At 38.8% G+C, this 25,810-nt stretch overlaps 3 protein-coding genes across 3 annotated transcripts; 1 reads left to right on the forward strand and 2 right to left on the reverse strand.

The window, feature by feature from the left end:
* The first annotated feature begins 664 nt into the window (after positions 1–664).
* On the forward strand, positions 665–8,288 carry LOC106176767 (monocarboxylate transporter 13). The gene is made up of 6 exons (XM_013559285.3): positions 665–767; positions 2,853–3,081; positions 3,338–3,481; positions 3,715–4,527; positions 4,722–4,914; positions 5,842–8,288. Exons 2-6 carry the CDS (start codon positions 2,877–2,879, stop codon positions 5,864–5,866), a joined length of 1,380 nt encoding a protein of 459 aa, XP_013414739.2. The 5' UTR covers positions 665–767; positions 2,853–2,876; the 3' UTR covers positions 5,867–8,288.
* On the reverse strand, positions 6,132–16,257 carry LOC106176759 (uncharacterized). Its single transcript, XM_086997460.1, has 3 exons — positions 16,108–16,257; positions 14,058–15,822; positions 6,132–11,134 (listed from the first exon to the last, which is right to left on the reverse strand). Exons 2-3 carry the CDS (start codon positions 15,801–15,803, stop codon positions 9,476–9,478), a joined length of 3,405 nt encoding a protein of 1,134 aa, XP_086853586.1. The 5' UTR covers positions 15,804–15,822; positions 16,108–16,257; the 3' UTR covers positions 6,132–9,475.
* A 4,994-nt stretch (positions 16,258–21,251) lies between these two features.
* On the reverse strand, positions 21,252–25,260 carry LOC106159599 (uncharacterized). Its single transcript, XM_013535910.3, has 2 exons — positions 25,099–25,260; positions 21,252–23,140 (listed from the first exon to the last, which is right to left on the reverse strand). The coding sequence occupies exons 1-2, from the start codon at positions 25,119–25,121 to the stop codon at positions 22,057–22,059; spliced, it is 1,107 nt and encodes a 368-aa protein (XP_013391364.3). The 5' UTR covers positions 25,122–25,260; the 3' UTR covers positions 21,252–22,056.
* Positions 25,261–25,810: the final 550 nt, after the last annotated feature.

The raw sequence follows: 25,810 nt of genomic DNA on the forward strand, positions 1-25,810 counted from the left end.
GCACCGTGAAAGTGACTCAAGATATTTATTGAGTTATTTAAACATTCTAGGCACTTTATGTGACGTAAAACATCGTGCTCAGGACTTATTAACGGAGTAGGCGTTTAGACCTACTAACATTCCCTCAGATCTTTTAGCACTAGCAGCGCCATATTACGTCCAGAGCGATTTCTAGCATTTAACATTCATCCTCTATAGTAGTGCTAAATACTTTTACGTTGTGTTGCCCAATTCATATGGGTTATGTGTTTACAAACAATTCTCCTTAATTTTAAGAATAAAGTAATATATTGACAGTGAGTGTAAATAAGGCTAACTGCTACTACTACTACTACTACTACTACCATTATTATTATAAATCACAAATATTGATTCCATCCGAAAATGTTTTAATAAAATTTCAATAGTTAAAGAGTGTGAACTACGAGTTCCAAATTTCTGATTTTGCTGTTATTAGTGAAATCCTCTTATCTGCAGCTCTATTTTCAAGCTGACCCAAAAGTAAGAACCTTAAAATTAATATATGTCTCCTTTTACTAAGATCCAAGACATTTCTGTCTTGGTTCCTAGTTTTCGACAAGTTTTATTGAAAAATGCCCATCGCACCTGCTATGACGCAATAAGATTTCCTGGTTGTGTGACGTCAGGAAGTAAGTCATGTGACCTTCATATCCCATAAATCACTCCACCAAAACAAAGAGGGCAAGATGGAGGCACAGTGCGGATATTACTTCTGACAGTTTTATTTTAATTAAAGAGCCCATAAGGTGAGTTGGGGAAGTTTTTTATCGTCAGCTGGGACCACTGTTAACGCCTAATAGGGTGATTGTTTAAGAATTGTAGATTAATAGCAGTTTATTAGTGTCGTCAAGTCTGCTCGTGGTTTCCACGCACTGGTCAACACTCGGAGCTGATGTGCTATTAAATCTATTATTTTATATTTCTGCAACTTTGATGCTGAATATTCGTACAGCAATGTAGTTAGGTGAAGTTAGATGTACGTGTCTATGATTTGATTGTACCCTATTTGTAAAGGCGTTTAATATCAAGAAATAATCCCGAATTTAATGTGTGATCAGTGCAGAGTACTGTACAGTACTGTACATGTACGTAGTGGTTAGTCTGTTGTCGTAATCATTTATGTCTTGATACCAAAAGTGTTTGGATATAATACCAAATGGATCCCATACACTAGTGTGAACAGCCTCTTCAGTCATTCTTGAGTCAGTCATCATCAAGAACACGTTTATGAGAGTTTTGTAAATTGATCATTTGCAAAGTCAAATCAAAGTTAAAGATGACCAGTTATTGCTGCTGTGTTTTTGAGAATGCCTCATTTCCTCAACTGTATGAAAATCCTGATAGATCTTCAGATTTGTACTTATTCATACTGAACTATGCTAGTTTGTATTGGAAACAAATACACTGGTTTGTGATCTACAGCCATTAGAAATACCACAGCTGCCAAGCAGGGAGGGTAGAGTGGTCAAAGTCCACTTAGCTCCTTTGCTGCCATAAAACACAATACAATAGGGACAAAGTCTGAAAGTTCACCGTTACGGTACCAGTGTGCACTTAGCTAGATGCAGGTTAAATATAAATGTAATATAGCCATAGAAAACAGGTAGTGTAATTAACATAGTTTTAATATAGATATTACATAGACACAAAAGGAATTAATATAGATATTACATAGCCACACAAGGAAACAGGTAGTGTAATTAATATAGTTTTAATATAAATAGTACATAGCCTTACAAGGAAACAGGTAGTGTAATTATTATTAATATAGTTTTAATATAAATATTTCATAACCTCACAAGGAAACAGATAGTGTAATTTATATAGTTTTAATTTTAGATAGTACATAGCCAAACAAGGAAGCAGGTAGTATAATTAATATAGTTTTAATATAGGTGTCACCGGCCAAGTCCCAATCCAAGCATATTCTAAATCCACCAATCCCAATTTGGCATAATGCGGGATTGAGCCTGCAACATAGATATTACATAGCCACACAAGGAATTAATATAGGTATTACTAGTACATATCCAAACAAGGAAACAGGTAGTGTAATTTAAAAATCTTTCATACAAATAAACATAATCACACAGGAAACGGACACTAGTTATGTAATTAATATAGCTTTAATACAGTTATTACATGGTCACACAGGGAAACAGGTAGTGTAATTCATAAAGCTTTAATATAGATCCTAGTGATCAATGCAATAGCCCTTGAGAATTAAACCCAGAATACTGGTGCAGTAATGGAGTATAGGGAACCTTGAAATATCATATGGCAGTGTTTTTCCAAAGGTTACTAGTATGTTGTTGTTTGGTAGGAAACAGTCCACTTATGAAAGGTTGGAAGTCTTCTTTATCAAAAATATCACATATATGTGTAGTGTAAACTATGATCACCATTAGGGAAGCTGCTTATTAGGGGTAATTAATTATCGTTTAGCAATCTAAGCCGCTTAAGCTGAAAGCAATTTAGTGAGAAACCCCTTGGAGATAGATCGATCCTGTTACAGGCATGTATATGGGTGCCCGCATCATTATTGTCAAATCCCCCCACATGTTTGTGTGTGTGTGTGTGTGTGTGTGTGTGTGTGTGTGACCTTTAGTGGCAGTTTGATAGTTTACAGTACCAATACAAGTGTGCATTAACTTAAGATCTAGCATAACATACACAGACTTGCATTTGGAAGAACTGGACTGTATCTAAGCAATCAGACTGTGATATTCACAAGCCTGGGTTGAACAGTGCTAGGGGTGTGTTGAGTCTCTCTTTCCCAGTTCTGTTAAGATAATAATTTATTTCTAACCTTAATTTTCTTCTTCAACCAGCCCTAGCACTCGTACGAGACAAAGATGGGTGTGGATTACGAGGAGCCATTTGAACCAACAGGCTGGTCCTGGATCACAGTTTTCTCCTCCCTGATGGTCCAGCTTATCACCTGTGGTCTATGCTACAGTGCTGGCATCTATCAGCTGACCTTTCTGGACGAGTTTGACCAAAGTCATTTCAGGACTTCTTGGATAGGCTCATTGCTGCTGGGATGCACTGCATTTGGAGGTGTGTACTGTACTGTCACACTTAACACATCATCACACCTAACACACTGTCATACCAAATACAGTGTCCAAGTATGCAAATGATCTCACCTTCATCAGTGTTACACCTATCATGTTGTTATACCTCACATAATTTCACATTTGATGCAGAAACATATCAGTTTTGCTTAGTTTTTATAATATATATTTTTAAAATTTTGTACACATATCATATTTTATTGTTGAGAAAAAAGTACTGATTTCCTTCTCAATTTTAGGAATCATAGGAGTTTATGTCTCCAGAAACTTGAGCTGTCGTACATCAGTGATGGTTGGAGGATTTGTTTCTGCTCTGGGATTTGGAATTTCTCGACTGATCTGGGCACACTGGTTATTGTACCTGAGTATTGGTGTGGTGGGAGGTAGGTACTGACATCTAATGGTAGGAAGATCTCTTCAAGGATCTTTGTATCAAATATGTATAAAATATCTTTATCCGTGAAAGCAGCTTTAGTAAGATGACAGTATTTGCACATAATTTGAAAGAAAAGATCTAAAGAAAGTTTTCATTAAATCCTGAGCAGGGCACCATTTTTAACTTGACATTCAATCTTGACTTTATCACAAAGTTTAAAAAGCTCTCTTTCTGTTCCAGGATTGGGTCTAGGTATGGCATTCTCCCCTTCCATTATGGCAGTGGAGCAGCATTTCCGCCACGCTGAGCGTAGTTTTGCGCTGGGTCTGGCAGTGTGGGGGATTGGTATGGGTATTGCAGTGTTCCCTCCCTGTCTGCATCTGCTCATAGAGCTCCTCCACTGGAAGGGGGCCATCCTCATCCTCTCAGGGATAGCACTCAATATCATGCTTTGTGGAGTGCTGATGAGACCGCCCCCTGGTGGCAAGAAAAACTTTGTGCCTTTCCCGTTATTTCATGCTCCGTTGCTGGGCAACTTCAACTTCCTGATCCTGATGCTGAGCAACCTGCTGTGGAGCTGCAGTGCGTCTATCATCTACACCTACCTACCACTGTTTGCCTGGGAACACCTGTCAGAGCACCTGTCTGGACCCCCTGCCGAGGAGACCCAATTAGAGGCAGCTCTGCTGGTCTCCATCATAGGAATCTCCCTGTTTGTGTGCAGGACTTTGTTCCGCCTGCTGCAGATCTCAGACATATTTGTCAACCTTCTTTGTAGTGTGGGGATCTCTCTCATCCTCACCTTTATCTGGCCACAGCTGTTTGAACACTACTCAGGCATGATAGCCTACTGTCTGTTGTTTGGCATCTTTGCAGGATTTTGGCCCACTTTTTCTGCTCACACAACTAAGGAACTGATTGGACGAGAGTATGCCTCCATGGGGAATGGCTGGCTGGCGCTGTCCATTGGTGTGGGGTGTATTGGTGGCGCTCCATTAGCTGGTTGGCTGTATGATGAGACCAACAATTTTGACTATGTGTTTTACACAGCAGGTATGTAAACACATTGGAATGAATGTGTCATTTATTGTAGTAACATGTAACTGAATAGGGATTTCACTGTTCAAACAGGAATGCTGCAAACATTGAAAAGCTTATTTCCATGTTAATATAAAGTATGTTATGTAAAGTCTACATTTGAATTGTATTAGTTGGGACATTGCAATTGTGTTCTGTCACATCCTCAGGTGGTTGTATGCTGTGCTGCTCCTGCATTATGATTGGAGCTAAGCTGATTGGTTGTCAGATCACAGCGCCTCCTTATGGTTATGTTGGTGTAGATCGCAGGATGGTGTCGGGGTCAACATCACAGTCAACGTCGTATTCTTCTGTCAGCAGAGATCGTTCAGAGAAGGAGGAAAAGGACCCCAGGGTTTGTGTGTAAGTATGCTGTTACATGGGGAATTAGGATGTATATAAGCAAAAAAAAATGTGCATTAGCTTGGTATTTGAATACATATAAAAACTATTTGACACAAGCTTTTTCCTCACCATATATTAGCTTATCCTACCAATCATTTTATCCTACATATCCTACCTACCCACAGAAGATACCAGAGGCAATCGACACCAGCTGTCACCAGCCACCCATGAATAGGGATAGGGAGGCTGAGAGGGGAGGGGGGGGGGGGAATAAAAAGTTTCAGTCTATCAGAAAGTTTCAATCTATGAACATTTACAGTAGGATTCTGGCAGATGGACCATCTAGCAGTCAATGAATAACAACATCTACTCACATCAGTTTGATGAAAGATGCATACAAAGTCAATTATTTGTCACAAAAACCAACCAAATGCCAGCATATAGTTTCAAGTAGTATAACTAAGAGAATTACCAAAAGGCATTGTTTAATTATACCCGAAAATGATGTTTGAACAGATTTTTCTGCTGGCATTCTAAGCTGTATGTCAATGGGGAAGGAAAGTAGGTTAAATTTACAACCATAAATTTAAAGAAAGGAGCAGTCTGAAGGTCTTTTATGGCTGATCGAGTTATCTATTCAGTTAATCCCTTGGCATGTCGAATTTATTTGAGTCATATAAGAATCTAGTAGAAGTGGTTTACGTGTGTTACTGGGAATCCACACTCCACCGATGCTCGGTTCGTATGTACCTTGAAGGTTTACAATCAAGTGGGCCACAATTTAACATATGGTGAGGAAAAGTTTCCCAGCTTGTGTCAAATGGCTAATATTTGTTTGATGTGTATATATATTACTATAGGATATGTTTGCTTGTGCACAGTCATACATTCACACACACACTTTGTGTTCGACGTGCATTCCTCACAAAAACTTTTCTCTTTCAGGGAGCTGATGCTGACCAGTGTATAAGGTGTTATCATAAAGTATAGAGCTCTGGTGTGTGCAACTGAGATCTTGAACAGAGCTGAAACAAAACATTTGGAGCAGCTTTCAACATTACTGCTGACATTGGAGCAGTTTTCATCATTGCAGCTGACGTTGGAGCAGTTTTCAACATTACAGCTGATATTGGAGCAGTTTTCAACTTTATAGTTGACATTGGAGAAGTTTTTGTCATTGCAACTGATATTGGTGCAGTTTTCATCATTGCAGCTGACGTTGGAGCAGTTTTCAACATTACAGCTGATATTGGAGCAGTTTTCAACATTACAGTTGACATAGGAGTTGCTTTCATCAGATAAAACTGAAGCAACTAGAAATCCAGAATTTCAAATCTAAGCCAATTAATTTTATGCCGTTTTCAGAGAATTCTTGTTGATCTTCATGTTAAGGTGTGTTCAAAGAACAGCCCTGGGTAATTGGAGCTGTATGTCACTACCCAGGCTCAGGGAAGTGGTGTCCTCTACCAAGATTAGAGGTATCCACCTGTTGAGGAAAATCACTATTTAACAAGGCACCACATTGTTATTAGATGAGAGGTGGTGGTATTTTATTTTTTAACTTTGTATAATTATCTGTCGGGTGCTAGAGTTTTGTGTGATTCCTGTCTTAACCTTGGTTGGTGTGTCACATCTGACTCCTAAATTATGTGCTATAGATAAGCTGCAATGTCACAACCAACACAAAATGTTAGCAGTCACAACTAACACAATTTAGAATGGTGATTCAATATTAAACAGAAGAGCAGTATGTTGAAATTAGATCAGAATTACGGCAGACAGGTTATGGGCTCATAAATTGTGATAAACTTCACATGTGCATTTATATCTTATTCATCACTGTCATTATTTTTTAAAAAGTTGGATTTTATTGAAATTTTGTTTGAATTTTATGGAAAGTATACATTGAGAGGTTATTTACTGAAGTGTTAATACATTGAGGGATAAAAATGTATGTGGAAGTATGGCAAATAAGGCACTTCATGTTATAGCAGATAGGATTAAATAACAGTGGCAAGAACTTTGTTGTTCATGACATCCATATGCAGCAAAGAGAAATATCACATGATTGTAATAATATTATTATCTTTGCCTGAATATGTTTCTTTTATGGAAAGTGGAGTAAAGTGCCACTTTTGAATATTTTACAGTGCACATCCATGTTCTTGCTATGAATATTTCAGACTGTTTTGTGTCTTCATGGAGAGCAGCTCATGTACACTACAAACTGTGCACTGTATACTATACACTATGCATATTTACCAGAATAGGGGATCTGGGTTTTGTTGCTGTTGTGAGACCCATTGTTTAAGTGTTCACATTGCAGTGTTATATCCAGTAGTCAATCCAGGCACAGTTCTGACTATAATGAAGTAAAAGCCTCTTACTTTTCTACAGTGCAATCAAGAAAAATGCAGGTCTTGCTGTCATGCCAAAGTATATCAGCCATCACTCCGCAGCCATTGTTTGAGCTATACTGTGGTGCAGATCTCCTTGCCAATCTGAAGCATCAATATTGTAGTCAAAGCAGCACAGTACTGCAGAAGAACTCATTCATGTTATATAAATAATGTTAATAGATAGTAATCAGGTTGGTTGATGGCCAAGTTGATGTTGTTTTTTCCCCATGATCATAGCATATATCTTATGTTAGTATGTATGCACATTAACAGACATAGAAGCTGTTATTTTGTCAGAGGTGCTTACAAGTTCTTGGAGGCCAAAACATGGATTGTGGGGAAAAATAACAGAATGGACACCTCTCATGCTGCACTAGTTAGAAGATGCATATTTTGTGGATATAATACATATTTCATTTCTTGTCTTTTTGTTCTTCATTTTAGATTTTTAGCAATATTAATCTTTTTCATTAATTCTACTATATACATATTATACACCATACCTTGTAACGGGTTTCAGGAGCAGTTGAATTGTGTATTCGGCAGATATCGATGTCAATGCACTGATTGTTAAGTTTAGAAAGATATGGTATGCTCTGTTGTAAATATTCACGTAGTATCGTTATATAATGTTTTAATCTAGCAATTGGCAATGCAAGTTTGTTATGGTATTTGTACACTTCATTCCAAAGTTATCCTCAATGCACCCAACGTTGTGACACCTGTCACACCTAACACAATCACAGCTCTAGGCATTCTCAACAACATTGCACACATCACACCCAACACACTTCACTTTTGAGGTTATTCAGTAAACTTAATGCTCTGACCTGAGCAGTTCACAACATGCCTTGTTGAATGTCACAGGACAATATTTTCTCATGGAATGAGCTGAAGTAATAACCTACATGTCACTGTTTATACAATATTTGGAATCCATCTTTGTAACTAAAGGCAGTGTTCAGTTGAAGAGTAATAAACATTATAACAGTCTTACAGTGTTGGTGTTTTATCTAATTATAGATAAAGGTCACATCATGGAAGAAGTACTCTAAAAAAAAAATTAATAATGATAAAAATAACCAGACAGTTGAAAACTTGAAGTACCATCTCCAGTATGTATCAACTTTTCAAATGCTTACTTTTCAACAGAAGTTCCTTTCTGCAGAATAGTTTCGTCATTTCTGAAGACCTAAATTGAAACCAATTTTTAAATGTCTGAGTACAACAATCTAAAGTTATTCCATTTTTGGTTTTCTGAAACAAGCTAGCATCTTGTAATATTTGCCTGTTTACTTTGTTTTATCAAGGATACAATGGCAATATAACAGAAACTACTCAGTTTAGAACACTCAGAATTTTATTTCCTGATTTGTCTTATGCATATTTTAAAGAAAGATAAGGACAAGTTTAATTAACTATTATATTACATTACTAGTATTACTGTGGCCTACTGAAAAAATACCCAAAATTGCATCCTCTTCACTAGTTATTCCTCCAGATGTGTGGCAAAACATGTTTTAAACCTTTTCTAAGTATTAAAATATAGAATGAGCTTCAATTAAACGATAATTATAATAATCCTATGTTTTAAACATTCTCTTATACACTGACCACTGATTATGATATGATAACTTTCAGCTGAATATTTACAAGATGTTGTGAACAGATGGAATCAATAATGATCATCAAAGCAATAAGAGATCGTTATCTTTCATGACTATTTCTTTGAAATCAACCGGACGGGTTTCTTTTACATGGTTTTGTTTATAAATAATTGAAATTTTAGTTCATGGGAAGGGCAAAACTCTGTCCTCAGCCTCGTGCTTAGCTGGACCAAGTGAGCAAATTTCCCGTTTGACCACTGCCCAGTTTTGCTGTTTGACCATTGTCTAGTTTTCCTGTTTGACCACTGTCCAGTTTTGCTGTTTGACCATTGTCTAGTTTTCCTGTTTGACCACTGTCCAGTTTTGCTGTTTGACCATTGTCTAGTTTTCCTGTTTGACCACTGTCCAGTTTTGCTGTTTGACCATTGTCCAGTTTTGCTGTTTGACCACTGTCCAGTTTTCCTGTTTGACCATTGTCCAGTTTTGCTGTTTGACCATTGTCTAGTTTTCCTGTTTGACCATTGTCTAGTTTTCCTGTTTGACCACTGTCCAGTTTTCCTGTTTGACCATTGTCTAGTTTTCCTGTTTGACCACTATCAAGTTTTCCTGTTTGATCACTGCCACGTTGTCATGGGAACAGGTGCATACTTCCCACAATTCCTGCTTTATACCAACATCTCCACCATCCCCTTGCTTGTCACCTGTTACTTTGCTTTGAAACTTCTCTTTTGTCTCTTTGCTACCAACTTCCTCAGATTCACTACTAAGGTGGCTCTTGGCACTTAGCTGGACAGTGGCACCTTCTCGGATTTCATATTCACCCTGGTCCCCTGATGCAGCCTCAGGAGCAGAGCATTTATTAAGGCAGTCATCACTATCTGTCACTTGTTCAACACTGAGAGGGGGGGCATTTTGTTCCTGGTGTCTTTTCTCATGCCTTCTCTTACTGCTGTCAAAGGCAAATGATGCTTGGCAGAACTGGCATTTGTAACGTTTCTCTTCCAAATGATTCTTTTCATGTTCTTTACAAGATCTTTTAAGGACAAATGCTTTTCCACAGATATGACATTTAAATGGCTTGTTTACAGTTTTTTGTTTACTTTTGAGCGACCTTGTACATGTAGTTTCCTTTTCGTGTTTCTTCTCGTGTCTGAATTTATTCTGTCTGAAGTTAAATACAGAGGGGCAATACTTACACTTGTACGGCCTCTCCTTCCCATGAGTCTTTTCATGTTCAACACAAGATCTTTTTTGGAAAAAAGCTCTGTCACAGTGTTGGCATTTGAACTCTTTCACACCTGAATGAATTTTCTCATGCTCGACACAACCCCCTCTTTGTGTGAATGCCTTCTGACAAAACTGACACTTGTATGGTTTCTCCCCTGTGTGAATCCTTTCATGTCGAACCTTAGTATTCTTTTCAACAAAGCTCATGTCACAAAACTTGCACTTGAAGGGTTTCTCACCAGTGTGAGTCTTCTCATGTTCAGAACAAGTCCTTCTGTGAGCAAAAGATTTTTCACAATGCTTGCACCTGAATGGCCTCTCTCCTGTGTGAATCCTTTCATGCTGCAGACAAGTCTGTCGAGCAGTAAATGTTTTATCACAGTATTGACATTGGTATGGTTTCTCTCCTGTGTGAATTCTTTCATGGTGTAGGCAGTCTTGTTTACCAACAAATGTCCTGCCACAAAACTGACATGTGAACTGTTTCTCACCACACGGCCTGCAAGACTTGTCACATTTCTGACATCTCCGAGATTTATATCCAGCGTGAATCTTTGATTGTGCTTTACTTTGTCTTGGTGTCATGGACGTTTTACTAGTACATGTATCACACCATTGCAGAGGGTGAGCTATCTCCCCATAGTGAATCTTTTCATGTTTTACATAACTTCTTTTTATGGTAAATGCCTTGTCACAATACTGGCATTTATATGGTTTTTCACCTGTGTGAGTTTTCATGTGTTCTGCTTGGTGTTCTTTACGACTATATCTTTTATCACAGTACTGGCATTTGAATGGTTTTTCTCCCATGTGAGTCTTTTCATGTCTCAAACAGTGGGCTTTTTGGGCAAATGTTTTATCACAGTGCTGGCATTTGAATGGTTTTTCTCCAGTGTGGATTCTTTCATGGGGTATACGGTGATGTTGGTACTTGAAAGCTTTGTTACAGTAGCGACAACTGAAGCTCTTCCTCATGGCTACCTGCATATGGCCAGAAACTGTTCTTATTTATGACTGACAAAACACATTCTGCATTCAATGAAGTAAGGTGCTTCTGAAATACAAATGAAAACATTTTGCCTTCACTGGTAGATTTACTTATTTATTTTATTAATCTATTATTTTTTATTTAAAAAATATATGATTTGGAATAATTATGTGTTACAATATTACTATTTAATATTAGAAGGCCTACGTTTTGGAATTTCTATACAGCAGCTGCAGCGGTAAGTGTACCTTATGCATGTAAGGCCGAAAACTGGGCAAGAAAACTGAGGCAAGAAAAAACGGTGATTGAAAAATGAATGACTTTGAAACGGACCGATCGAAGTGAACTTATGTGTCACTACAGTTTCATGAAACATACCTGTTTTTCCCGGCGTGTGAAAGCACTATGTTTCCATAATAGCGACAACGTTTATGGTAAAACTACCCTAAATCCCCAGTTTCGCGCAACAGTGTAAAAAAAGTAAAGTGCTAACAATCGACACTGCATTAGTTCCGTCAGTGCCAGGACAAGCCGCATACCAACCTTAGGGCATTCAAAGCCTCTCGCTGTTTACCCGTGTCAATCGAGCAACGTTATATAGATAGCTGTAGAATGCCGAAAATATATGAATTTTAATTCTCACTAGTTAAATAAATGGCAAGTTTCAAGCAGAATAAAGCTTGCTTTCTGAATACAGTGTAGTTTTCCAAAATGTACTATTCTCCGTCTTAGATTTCCCCCAAGTTACAGCTGATATAATGAAGATGAAGAGTACGTTAGCCGAGCGTATTAACACCCTATTTCAGTCAGATTGCAACTGGCTGAAAATTCACAGTAAGAGACGAACGCACCATGGGTCGTGTCAATCTCACATCTATCAGGTCTACCCAACTACCAGACTCGGCACCTACGGATCCAGAATAAACCGGTATATCAGACCACACTACCCGTTTTCAAGGTTTTTGTCAGATCGCATTACAGAGTATCATACCCCATCACAAACTTTGTAAGCCTACCTGTCATCTGGGTATCGCGCCTCGTTTTCGTCAAGTAGGAGTCGTATGAATACAACAACATGGTGACAGACGACTCCCTCAATCAGGGGGTGGAAACGCGCTACTTATATGATTAAGACGAGCCTAGCCGTCAGTACCGGTTATTGTTTTGTGACCTTGAGGAGCAATTAGGTTTGGTCGTTGCGGCACGCATGAACAGTAGTTGAACTACCACACCTGGGTCTTTTGTTTTTGACAACTGTTCACTCGTCATCGAGGCGCTTGTTCAAGACTACAGGCTGATATCTACTAGTACTACCAGTGGCTTCATTAGTAACGTTCCCACAATACTTAGTTTTCTGTCTGTGCGTACACACCCTGAAAAAGGCCAGCCTCGCTGACGAGAACAATGGACGTTTCTCACCCCTCTCTAGGATTACCCCTGCCCTCAATCTCGTCCATCCCGGTAGTCATGAAAATATTTAACCCCCGACAGAATATGCTTTCACTATCAAAATTAGGTCTACTTTTCTAAATTAATATATATGTTTGCAAGTTCTTATTTACAAAACTTCATTGGCTATGTCCGAACCTTTTTATGTTAAAAATTTTACGAAATTTTATGTTAAAAATTACTGTATTGTCAGATTTTAGCATAAACAGGGAAATTTGCAGCAGCGCATGAATCTAGATAAAATGCACTACTTTCCAACCCAGCTTAGGATCATTGCTATCACATCGCGCACCAGGCAAAATCGGTGTGGTGGCTGATACTCTGTAATGCGATCTGACACACACCTTGAAAACGGGTAGTGTGGTCTGATAAACCGGTTTATTCTGGATCCGTAGGTGCCGAGTCTGGTAGTTGGATAGGCCTGATCAATGGAGTTCAGTAGGTGGCGAAACAGACACTGCCCTGTCATTTTCGGCTCTCAAAGCTCTGTAGTAAAAGACGAACTCGGCATGGGCCTTGTCGTTTTTGCATGTAAAGGGGCCTCTAAAAGACGCACGCGAAGGCTCCTATGGGCCATGGTAATTTGAAACTTTTCAACGAGTCCGCGTCACGAAGTAGCACAGTTTCTGGACATCTTATTCATTTACATCTTAGGGCGCATTCCCATAGATTTTAGATCCATCTATCCCCGTGGGAGTCTCATTAGATTACTGTCACATAATCCGGCTTAAATGTCTGTCCCGCCTACTACAAGCTGTAAGGGGGCAATTAACTTCCGTGCGCGGTTGGCTGACTGCAATTTAGCATGAACCCCCAGGGAGTTAGGGGGGTTGATGCCCTGCTTAAAGCAAACCTTGACACTTTAGAAGTTAAGATGCACAGAGCTATGCAAATTTTAAAGAAAGACAAGGACAAGTTTAATTAACGATAATATAATATAATATAATATAATATAATATAATATAATATAATATAATTACTATGACCTACTGAAAAAATACCCCAAATTGCATCCTCTTCACTAGTTATCCTCCAGAAGTGTGACAAAATACACGTTTTCAACCTGTTCTAAGTATTAAAATATAGAATGAGCTTGAATTAAACTATAATTATAATAATCTTATATTTTAAAACTTAACCACTTTATACCATATAAGCACTGATTATGATATGATAGCTTTCACCTCAATATAAATTTACAAGATGCTGTGAACAGATGGATCAATAATGATCATCAGAGCAATAAGAGAAGATCATTCCATGGCTACTTCTTTGAAATGCATGATATGGATCTCTGTAACATGGTTTTAATTTGTTTATAAATAATTTAAGCACTGTTGGCAACAAATTTCAGTTCATAGGCAGGGCAGAGCACTGTCCTCAGCTGTCCTAATCCTTTAATTGGTGAGACAAATATCCTGTTTCCCTGTTTGACTAATGTCTAGTTTCCTTTTTGACCACTGTCCAGTTTTCCTGTTTGACCATTGTCTAGTTTTCCTGTTTGACCACTATCAAGTTTTCCTGTTTGACCACTGCCACGCTGTCATGGGAACAAGTGCATACTTCCCACATTTCCTGCTTTATAACAACATCTCCACCACCCACTTGCTTGGCACCAGTTACATTGCTTTCAAACTTCACTTTTGTTTCTTTGCTACTGACTTCTTCAGATTCACTACTAAAGTGACGCCTTGTGCTCAGTTTGATAGTGTTATCTTCATGAGTTTCACATTCACCCTGGTCCCCTGATGCAGTCTCAGGAGCAAAGCATTTATTAAGGCAGACATCAGTATCTGTCACTTGTTCAACACTGAGAGGGTGAGCATTTTGTTCCTGGTGTCTTTTCTCATGCCTTCTCTTACTGCTGTCAAAGGCAAATGATGCATTGCAGCACTGGCATTTATAACGTTTCTCTTCAGGATGATTGTTTTCGTGTCTTTTACAAGATCTTTTATGGGCAAATGCTTTTCCACAGATATGGCATTTAAATGGCTTGTTTACAGTTTTTTGTTTATTTTTGAGCGACCTTGTAGTTTCCATTTCGTGTCTCTTCTCATGTCTGATTTTATTCCGGCTGAAGTTAAATGCAGAGGGGCAGTACTTGCACTTGAACCGCCTCTCTTCTTCATGAACCTTTTCATGTACAACACATGATCTTTTCTGGAAAAAAGTTCTGTAACAGTGTTGGCATTTGAACCCTTTTACACCTGAATGAATTTTCTCATGATTGACACAACCTTTTCTTTGTGCGAATGCCTTCTGGCAAAACTGACACTTGTACGGTTTCTCCCCTGTGTGAATCATTTCATGGTGAACCTTAGTATTCTTTTCAGCAAAGCTCATGTCACAAAACTGGCACTTGAAGGGTTTCTCACCAGTGTGAGTCTTCTCATGTTCAGAACAAGTCCTTCTCTGAGCAAAAGCTTTATCACAATGCTTGCACCTGAATGGCCTCTCTCCCGTGTGGATCCTTTCATGCTGCAAACAAGTCTGTCGAGCAGCAAATGTTTTACCACAGTACTGACATTGGTATGGTTTCTCTCCAGTGTGAATTCTTTCATGGTGTATGCAGTCTTGTTTACTTACAAAGGTCCTTCCACAAAACTGTTTCTCACTGCATGGCTTGCAAGGTTTGTCACATTGCTGACATCTCAGAGATTTAAATCCAGCGTGAACCCTTGATTCTGCTTTACTATGTGTTTGTGTCATGGACGTCTTACATGTATCACACCACTGCAGAGGGTGAACTATCTCCCCATAGTGAATCTTTTCATGTTTTACATAACTTCTTTTCATGGTAAATGCCTTGTCACAATACTGGCATTTATATGGTATTTCTCCTGTGTGAGTTTTCATGTGTTCGGCTTGGTGTTCTTTACGACTATATCTTTTATCACAGTATAGGCATTTGAATGGTTTTTCTCCCATGTGAGTTTTTTCATGTCTCAAACAGTGTGCTCTATGGGCAAACATTTTATCGCAGTGCTGGCATTTAAATGGTTTTTCTCCAGTGTGAGTCTTTTCGTGTCTCACACAGTGTGATTTTTGGGTAAACGTTTTATCACAGTGCTGACATTTGAATGGTTTTTCTCCAGTGTGTATTCTTTCATGGGCTATCCGTTCATGTTTGTTCTTGAAAGCTTTGTCACAGTATTGACAACTGAAACTCTTCCTCATGGTGACCTGCATGTGGCCAGGAAGTGTTCTTATTAATGACTGACAAAACAGATTCTGCATTCAATGAAGTAAGGCGCCTCTGAAATACAAATGAAAACATTTTGCATTCACTGGCAGATTTATTTACTTTATCAAATTTATTAGACTGTGTTTTATTTTAAAAAGTCTGATTTGGAATAATTACGTGTTACAAAATTACTATTTATATCATTAGGACCACGTTTTGGAATCTGTACACAGCAGCGGTAAGGGTACTGTGGACATGCAGGGAAACTGAGGCAAGAAACAAACGGTGCTTGAAAAGAACTTTTAAATGGAATGATCGAAGTGAAATAATTTAACACTACAGTTCCATTAAACATACCTGTCTTTTCCTGGCGTGTGGAAGCACTAAGTTTCCAGGACAGCGACAATTAACGCTTTTGGTAAGTCCAGTTTCGTGCAACAGGATGAAATAAGTAAAGCGCTGCCAATCGACACTGCATTAGTTTCGTCAGTCCCATGACAAGCCGCATACCAACCTTAGAGCATTTATTTAGCCTCTCGCTGTTTACAAGGCCGTAGCCCGAGCAAAATGCCGGGGGGGGGGGGGGGGGGGGGGGGGCAGTAAGCGGACACGAGGGGGCGTACCTCCACGGTGTGGAAGATTTTAAAAAACTGTATGTATAATACTGCATTCTGGTGCATTTTAACTGTTATTCATTACTCTGCGGATTACTTCTTGTCAGCCATTCCACGAAAAAGGGTACAATTCTGAATAATACCTGTCGCAGCTTATTTTCAGTAGTAAAAGCATCTGCAATTTAGCTTTTTTAGCCTTTTTTAGCAGGACCCGATGTGTTCAACTTAAAAAACAACAATTGATAGAGTACCACTTGCTTTGAAGGGAACCCCGGGGGTCTATATGCCGCAAAAAGCACGATTTCGACGTATCGCTTCGGTATTATAGCTGATTTGCCACAAGAAAAAGTTTATATTTTCCCGTATTTTAGTGTTTTTAGTCCTCAACTAATTTGAATTCATGTTTCATTTTATCATACATGGTGTTCTCTGTCGAATTTGTTGGTTAGTTACGTCACTGTCATAGTTTAATCTATGTCGCTCAGTAACCCCTAACCTCCGTAACGCTTTTTTAACTCAGTGTAAGAATAAAAGAAAATGTTCTTAAATGGCCTTACTGTGCATTTTTCAAACTCTTAATACATGAAGTTTAATAAAACAGTGCTATTTGTTAATTTTGAATGATGCGTTCCATCATAGAGAATGTTAACTCACAAAAGTCGGGGTGTCGCATTTAAGAGCCTAACCTCAGTAACGGACCAAATTTGAAGAAAAAGTTGTTTTAGAAAGTTAAAAACATCATTTTTGTTAAGCAAGGACCAACTTCTTCCTAAAAAATTCATTCAATAGTTATGCAAAGTTATTCCAAGGATAAAAACTGAAAAAGAGTGCGTGTCACCTTGCATCCGTTATGCTAACCTCCGTTACCGAAATAAGTTAATTGTTAAAAAAATGACTGTTAATACTTTAAAACGTTATTTCTGTGGTTTTGTGAGTTAGTTCTGATCATAGAAGTAGTTCTACTTCTATGTTCTGATGTAGTATGCATTCATACGGCTTGCTGTTAAAGACATTACCCCGTATTAATATAGATATAAAATATACATATATAGCTGATAATTCTATCAAGATAAGCTAACCATTTAAGTTTTTACTCGAGTTTGCTATAAAATCGAGGGTAAATCGTGATTTGTTTTTTCAAATTGATTTCCATTTGTCACTTGACGATGCCTTTTTGAACTTATCATTCTGATTTTAAGCGAAATGAGGAGTTTTCAGGACTGTCTTGGCAAGAAAAATGGTACTAGCTGACATCAGTACTAGCGTACATGTAGCAGACGTTATTTTCGCGGGAGACATATGGCGAAATATATTAAGCATTGAAGCAACGCTTGTATTTATCAGGTAGAACTGTGGGGTTATTAGGCCCTATTTTACTGTTTCAGTAGCACATAATAGTTTTTAACATCTTCTAGATGCTTCCAGTAACTTTAAATGGACAATTATCCGCAAACACGTGTCTATTGTCGGCCTACTTGATTGTATACATCAACTTTCTCGGGTATTGTGTTGTTTTTTACTGCCTATAGCTGCGATCATGTACATCTAGGTTTAATGTTTTGTTATTATGTAACGTTTGTCGTATCTGTAATACTACAAATTCCGAATTCAGCCTATAAAGTCTACTTTAAGCTAAGAAATATCAAAACAAATATGATCGCTATTAATGACCTAACCTCCGTTACGAAATTACTCATTTTTCATTTGAACATTGGATATGTGTGTGCTCATTGATCAATGCTCATATCATAATAGATTGATTGCACTTTGTTCATAAACAAATAGTATGATAAAAAAGAAAGTCTGTCCCCAATGATTAATAAAATATTTAAATTGGAATATCTCAGGCTTTGTATTTATAGAAAACGAGCCACTTATTATCAATGTGTTTGCACCGCATTTTCTATAATTGAAGAGAAATCTTAAATGGGCAATAATATTTTGAATACATACAAAATCTTAATAATTGAATCAAATATGGAGCCTGTGACCTTTGGCATGATTGAAATATAACCTAATTTAGATGTTACCTAACCTCCGTAACGAAAAAAATACTGTACCATGTTTACACGTTCATATTTCTTTAAATACAGTAATGGTGTGGGTTAAAATTCTTCTACTACTCTCTGAATACCTCTTCATCAAAATAATATAAAAAGTTTTCCAGTTTTGCAAAGTTCATATCACTGCATTTCTTGTTTTGGAATTGTACCCCTTTTCGTGGAATGGCCGTTGTATTTGTATTTGATCATGCCCGGATGTAGGGCGATTGTCAATAAACTTCTGATTCTGATTCTGCTCAATCAGAAGTCAGAAATTGTGGGTTCATTTTGCCTGGGGGATAGCTCCCTTGCCATGAACCAAGGAGTTATAACTCCTTGCATGAACTAAGATGGCTAAAAACAGTACACCTTTGTAAACAGATTGTTGAATGATTGTCTAGTGGCCATGAGTGCATTTTCTCACAGAATTGATACCAACTTTGCAATATTTCTTACCTTTGCTGCTCCCCCCCCCCCCCCCCCCCCCTGAGCAACGCTATATAGATAACTGTAGAATGCCGAGAATATATGAAGTTAATTCTCACTTGTCAAAGAATTGGCAAGTTACAAGCAGAATATAAAGTGAGAAGCTCGATTTCTGAATGCAGTGTAGAATTTTCCAAAATGTAGTCCTACTTTACTAAATAGTCTAAGAGATTGCCCCAAGTTACAGTTGATAGAATGAAGATAGAGAGTTAGACGAGCGTATTGACACTCTACAACTATTGTCTTTATTTATTTATTTATTTATTTATTTATTTATTAACCATGGACACCCACACCACCACCACCACTCTGTCTGTATAGGGCCTATATATAATACAACACTTGATCTATGCTTGGACATAATAACGAATTATGTCCAAGATCTATGTCGTGATACATCACTAGTTGAATTCCGTAGCTACAGTTCTTTTTTTTCCACCCCTGGGTCGGGCTGGCTGTCTATAGATACTTTCCTCATTCCTATAGTTGTATGCAGTTGAATATAGGTGAACCCCTCTCCCGCCCCCCCCCCTGCCCCCCCGCCCCCCCCCCCCCCCCATACCTTTCTATAGATTCTCTCTCTCTCTCTCCGGCTGTCTATAGATCTCCCCCATAACTGTCTATAGATCAGTTGATCTATTATGCTACTCCCAGTTGAAAGTTTTAGCTCCCCCCCCCCCAGACGTGTATAGATCAGTTGATCTATTGAGGCACTACCAGAAGATTGCTCAATTCCCTGCAGTAAAATCAACAGAATTAAATTACACAAATAAACACATCAAGTCGGCTAATTAAGGACTGTGTATACGGCAATTAATCTGCGACGTGCTCAGCGTCTCCTGCCTAGCGGCCATCGCGTCTTAATGACATGATCGCACAATAAAAGCAAGCACCTAACAAGTTACTCAGTTTGATTACAATTCTTGGCTGAGGGTGCCGAGGAGAAAATCGCGCGTGCGATGAAAACCAGGAAATGTTGTACACGAGCAGAACAATGCTGTATGGTATCACGGAGGTGAGGGGAGGAAGTGTGTCAAAGGCTTGTACGTAAGGCCACCACTAACAAGCAATTTGTGACGTTATAGCGAACCTTTACCCGTTGCGGAAGGAGAAATCACTGGCCATTTCGGAAATGGACAGACCATTTTAATTTCTAGAGTGCAAATATATAAGGTCGGCATTCTGTGGCAGTCATGATAACGGTATCTCTGATCTACGCGTGGAGATGAAGGCTGCAGCAGGGGAAAGAGAAACAAAATTAATGTCTTGTTTTGTCCTAGAGAGAAACGTTTCTCCTCCATATTGCCTCCAATGTCCTGTGTCACCAGACCAGTAAAAAGATGACAGCTACCCCCGCGTCTGTGGCCTCTTGTCGCCGTTTCTCTGAAGTGTGTGCGTGTCATGCGATCTCGTCATCAAACTCAACAGCAATCAGCAATTAACGCCAAAGTGGAGAGAATACGTTGCACGTGTTAGGAGGACGCTACAAATTTAATGAATTACTCTCCGCAATCACTCAATCAAGCTGCCGCCTGGTGACATAGGGCGTGCCTCGCGCAGTCAGCGGGGACTCATCGTGCCGAGTCGATTACACGACCAGCGCTAAAGTCTCAATAATCTTACCTGTAAGGCACTTTTTACGCGCTTAATTAAGCTTTAATGGCAGCACAAGGCGACGAGAAAAATTACTTGGTTATTTGATTTCTTTTCCTCCTTTCTTGAAGTAAGCCACTAGAAATCGGTCAATCAGAATAGAAACAGCCGAAATAAGAGGAACATTTAGCTTATAAAATTGCATATTTTAAAATGCAGGAAAAATATATTAGTTAAATGAGTATGCTTTCGTTCTGTATAAAGATTACATTTTTTACACTTTTATTATTTTAATAATAATAAAAATTGTCACAGAGGCGCTTCGATATTTTTTACTTCACACTGTCAACTCATTTAGAGCAACGTATCAAATGGTACGGCAAGAATCAATTTGTCGAATTTCATTCCGTTTTGAATAAAATAAAACTAGGCCCGTCTTTCGTTATCTCGAATTTCGTTTTTTGAACAGCTACTCATGAATCTTATTTTTTCAAACGAGGTACTTATGGCACAAATGGTAAATCAAAATTTAAAAAAAATTATCAAATCACACGGGACAATAACATATGTGAATATTAGTTTCTAAAACGTTTGTAATTGTAACTCCCAATAGTACACACTAGATTATTACCTTGCTGTGCGTTCTCTCTGCATTGGAAATTCACCGCGCGGTGAGCACAACCTAACTGTGAAGGAGGCTGCTACCTAATGTGACTTATTAAACAGATTATATCGTTTTTAAAGCAAATGACTGGAAACGCGGATTGCTTCATACCATTTATTTTCCAATGGTGTGCACATTAAACAAAATATTGAAAAAACACGTAAAATATCTCATAGCTTACTTATCATTGGAAAGCGGCTCTGCATAGGTAAAAGTGATAAGTATATTTTTAATATTATCTTTAAAACTACATATGTACATTTACATATTAACCAATCACAGCGCAGATGTCAGTCGGTCATCCTCGGTTCCAGTCGGTCATCCTCGGAAATTCCATGCTATATATCACACATAAAACGACGTGCTCCAAAATGCTTTGACTAACACATACAGAGTTTAAACAGGAAAAACTGAGCTTGAAAGTAAATAGTTCTGGGCGCACGTGGCTGCGATTTCAAAAGAAAAAGTACGTATTCCCACAAACCAAAATTCGCTGGCTTTACAGATAGGCTGGCTCCACTGAACGATATCTTGGTGGACCCAAGGCCGCGTCATAAACGTTATTTTCAACAGTCCTTTCTGTTTTACATCATAACCCGTGGAAACTGACTACTATAACAAAGAAACCCGACTTCAACGCCTCAAGATATGGAACATGCTGCCCTTTAACACGGAATGTATTCAAGTCTATATATACTGAGAGTATTTACCACTTAATTGACTTCAATGTAAACTTACTCTTGGTTCTAACAACGTACGTGAATAGTGATTACCAACTCAACTGTATCTTGGTTTTGTTTTTCAAATTTTCATGGTGGTAATATTTAGTGATAATGATCAAGCGACTCTTTTTTTCTCTGGTCATATATCTCATACAACATGTTGTGTTCAAGCGCTGCATCATCGTTCACGTGGTGTGAAGAGAAAAAGGTGTCGGCAAGCTTTCTCGACTGTCACTGGTTACCGGACTTTCCATGCAGGAAGTATCCGTCGGATTGAAGGCGAGAACTGGAAGCGAGTCGTCAGGGGCCTCGTGGAGCTGCCGCTCGTGCACCTTGCGATGGCGTTCCAAGTTACTCTTGTGGGACGTGGCATAGTCACAGATAGAGCAGACGTAATCCTTCTGCCCGCTGTGGACCGTCAAGTGACGCTTAAGAAGGGCCTTTCGACAGAAATTTCTTCCACAAAAACGGCACATATACCCGTTCCTGTGGAAGATCAGCACGTGATCTCGCAGCGACGCCTTGTTTTTAAACATGAGTCCACAGCAATCGAGAAGCTTGTCGCACTCTTGGTGCATGGTGGATACGTGTCGCTTCAAGTTGTTTTTTCTGTCCGTCATATAACGGCACTGCGGGCAGTTGTAGTACTTCTTGCCGTAGGGGGAACGCCCCAGGCGGCGATAATCCCCGAAGAAGAGCGCGGCGGCCGGCGGCCAGGGCGGAAAGAACTCCATTCCACGGTTTCCAGATCGCATGGCTTGCTGCAGCTGCGCCAGACTGAACGCCGAGGGTTGTTGCAAGAAGAACGGTAAAGAGTTCATCAAAGGGACTCCAAGACCACCATCTTCAGCCTTGCTCTGTCTCTCGATAACTTTACTGTCCTCAGCGCTCGCTGCGACGTCCTCGCTCTTTTTCTGGTTTGTAGCTATGACAACGCCATCTTTGTCTTCATCTGCGTCCATCCCAACCTCGCTTGAACGACCACCTGAGCTTTCTTCTAAATTTTCTTTCTTTACTTTATCTTTCCCGGGTTCGACACCCTTTCCTATTTTACTATTGCCTGTGTCCACTTTGAGTTTCTTGTCGATGTCCGGAGCTTCCTCGTGGTCGGACACTGGTGGGTCGTCAGCTTCAGAGGCGGCGTCTTTGGATAGCGTTATCCCGCCGCTGTAGATAGGTTTGGGTGCCAGGGGAAGGGACCCCTCCACCCCCGTAGTGAGGTACCCCCGGGGCCAGCTCACCCCCGGGTTGGCGTACATGAACGGCCATCTGTAAGTAGACAACATAATCTCATATTACAAATAGTATGAAAAACGCCCGTTGGAGGGCCACAGTGGTCCACCTCGAACGTTTTTGATGATGATAACTAACGCCTGGCTTATCAGAATAAAAAAAATATCAGTTAAAAATTAATAAAAGTTTGATCATATTACTCCGGTCTTAAAAGAACAACATGTGTTCCAAACCCGAAAAAGAATTTAATCAAAGCCTTGTGTATATTTTAAAGATTTTTAAAAGAAAATACACCAATTTACTTTGCACATCTTAGTCATCAGTAGGAACCACAAAGGGAAAATAGAAACTCTCTTTTTACAACAATTTTATACTAAGCTACTGTGAAATAGAGAGACAATGTGATCAATTTTATGTTGACAGAACTTTTTACTGTTTATGCCCCAAAATTTTGGAATAAACCGTTTTTTATATCATAGTTGATATTAACTACTACAATTTAAAAGTCTCCCTAAAAACTCACCTTTTAAAAGTGTTTTTTTTATGATAATTGTTTTTAAACACTTAAACTGCTTTAAGTTTGTATCATTTAATTATTGTAATTCTAAAAAACATATTATATTGTGCATTGAATCAAATGTATAAGAGACTCCGTCGGTAACCTGTGGCACCTGTTAGAATTATGTTATTTAGACTACAAGATAGCAGCCTCCTGCTCTCTCACGTGTTACGTGGTATGTATTTTTTATCGATGGCTGTCTGTGGGAACACCTCGGATTATATCAATGCCGTATTAGTGCCGTGAATACCTATCATGTAGATAAGTTATAGTTATTTTCTGGATTAGATATACGGACAATGTTTAAGTAATAACCCATTATGATCGGTGCAATATATCGTTTTTTTCCAATTTAAACGCTGAATTAGTCGAAAGCGTTAGTGCTCCGTTTCTTTGTAATACTTGTCCGTTATCTGTTTTTCCCCACAACAAAACCAAACATTTAAACAAATAATAAATAAAGGGAAAGGAAGAAAAGAGATACAATAGATCAACATTGCACCGAGTCCATATTCCTCTGGTGGGTAATTTTTAACCGATCCGTGTGAAACGCTCGTAACGCTAAGAAGTGCATATTATATATCATATATCATGACCATTCTGTTTAATACGCATAACTGGCCGGCGAAAAACATCATAATTTTTACCTATCTGTACGATTATCATGCGCTATCTAACAGGTGAAAGGTTCAATCTAATCCTGATAACGCTAACTGCAACTAGTTGTGGGCATTGACAAAATATCACTAATCAAAGAATGCTCCCGTTTATTTGATGTTCCTTAGGAAAAAAGCAATTGCCTACTCATTAATGAATTATAATGAAATTTACTACTGCTTTAAAATCATCGGTGAATTCTACGTGTGAGTATTTACAACAAGAGCACGTCTTAATAGTTGATAGATTTTTAAAATTATTTTGTTATTCTATTACCCTCTTGCTGCAATAGACAAAGAAATCCAATAAGGGACCTTGGACTGATCATTCAAATGTATATAAGAAACTATCCAAAGCTTTGTGTACGTGATAAAAACAAATTTTAAAGTTATAGTTGAAATGAGGATATTTAAGATTTCAGAGGTCGTGAAACCGTTTTGATATCAAAATAAAGTAATTTCTGATGTTGATAACCATTAGATGACTTAGACACAAAATGCTGTTAATATTCAAATTTCACGGCGCAAGGTGGCCAAGGAGTGGCCAATGATAGACAAAAAGTGTTAAACGCAGTCGGGTCAACGAAGTATTGAATGAGATCTTTGATTAAATTAACAAGTTAAAGTTGACATTTGACAATGAGAAAAACTACCAAAAGTCATTATTCGTTTTATGGAGAATTTTGCTCCCGTAAGTGACCCCTTGAGCTTTTAATGCACAGCGTTCCGAAAATGTCCTGCTGGGTTTTATCAGAAAAAAGTGGCTTGAAAAAACTCACCTCAAATTAAGTGGCATAAACATTCTTCCGGCTTGAATAAAAGACCAAAACTAAACACGCCCAATCAATTAAGACAGGTCCTTGGAGGAGCAAAAGATTTTAACGCTTGATTATGTATTTTCCCGCCACGGGTCATCCGTGTGTGTCGTCTGCAAGGTGAACGCTGTCGTCTGCTAGGTGAACGCTGTCGTCTGCGGGTCGTGTGCGCGTTGATGTGTATTATACGGCAGATTGCGTGACTGGGTCTGGCGAGAGGGTGATTGGTGTTTGATTGTTTTTGTACGCGTGATATCGCGGCCGATATCGTCATAATCAGGCGTCTGATTAGTCATTTAATTGTCTTAATTAACTAGAGAGCATATTGGCGTGCGAGTCGCAGAAGATGGATGATGCTTGCTAACGACCAGCTCACCTTCTTTCTCCATTGATCACAACATATGGGAGAAAGGCGGAGGGAAGGGAGGGAGAGACAACCGGAGTGTTAATTAAGGCGGCGGTTCCTCGCACAATGATAGCGGCACAATGGCTGTCGGCTTGCATGTGTTTTTTATCAAAACAATTTCTACCCCGTTCACCGCTGAGCTACGATAAATGTATGAAAATAAAAATGAAAGGGATCTTTATCATTTCTTGCAATTTTTGATTTTTGTTTGAGATTATTAGAGTTTAAATGCAATTTAGTAAAAAGTTGCTGTGGGACATACCTACAGCT

The sequence above is a fragment of the Lingula anatina genome, chromosome 10 (assembly GCF_051362555.1).
Source record: "Lingula anatina isolate TDL-2025a chromosome 10, LinAna3.0, whole genome shotgun sequence".
In the NCBI taxonomy this organism is placed as follows: Eukaryota; Metazoa; Brachiopoda; class Lingulata; order Lingulida; family Lingulidae; genus Lingula; species Lingula anatina.

What these genes read in the sequence shown, in the direction of transcription:
- LOC106176759 (XM_086997460.1), bottom strand. Translation starts at nt 15,803, where the DNA reads ATGCAGAATCTGTTTTGTCAGTCATTAATAAGAACACTTCCTGGCCAC. An exon ending in TAGTGGTCAAACAGGAAAAC is followed by an intron (nt 11,135 to 14,057) that starts TAGACAATGGTC and finishes CAGTCATAAATA; the next exon opens with AGAACAGTTTCTGGCCATAT.
- LOC106176767 (XM_013559285.3), top strand. Translation starts at nt 2,877, where the DNA reads ATGGGTGTGGATTACGAGGAGCCATTTGAACCAACAGGCTGGTCCTGG. An exon ending in GGGATGCACTGCATTTGGAG is followed by an intron (nt 3,082 to 3,337) that starts GTGTGTACTGTA and finishes TCTCAATTTTAG; the next exon opens with GAATCATAGGAGTTTATGTC. An exon ending in GAGTATTGGTGTGGTGGGAG is followed by an intron (nt 3,482 to 3,714) that starts GTAGGTACTGAC and finishes TTTCTGTTCCAG; the next exon opens with GATTGGGTCTAGGTATGGCA.
- LOC106159599 (XM_013535910.3), bottom strand. Translation starts at nt 25,121, where the DNA reads ATGTTTATGCCACTTAATTTGAG. An exon ending in TTTATGCCACTTAATTTGAG is followed by an intron (nt 23,141 to 25,098) that starts GTGAGTTTTTTC and finishes GTCTACTTACAG; the next exon opens with ATGGCCGTTCATGTACGCCA.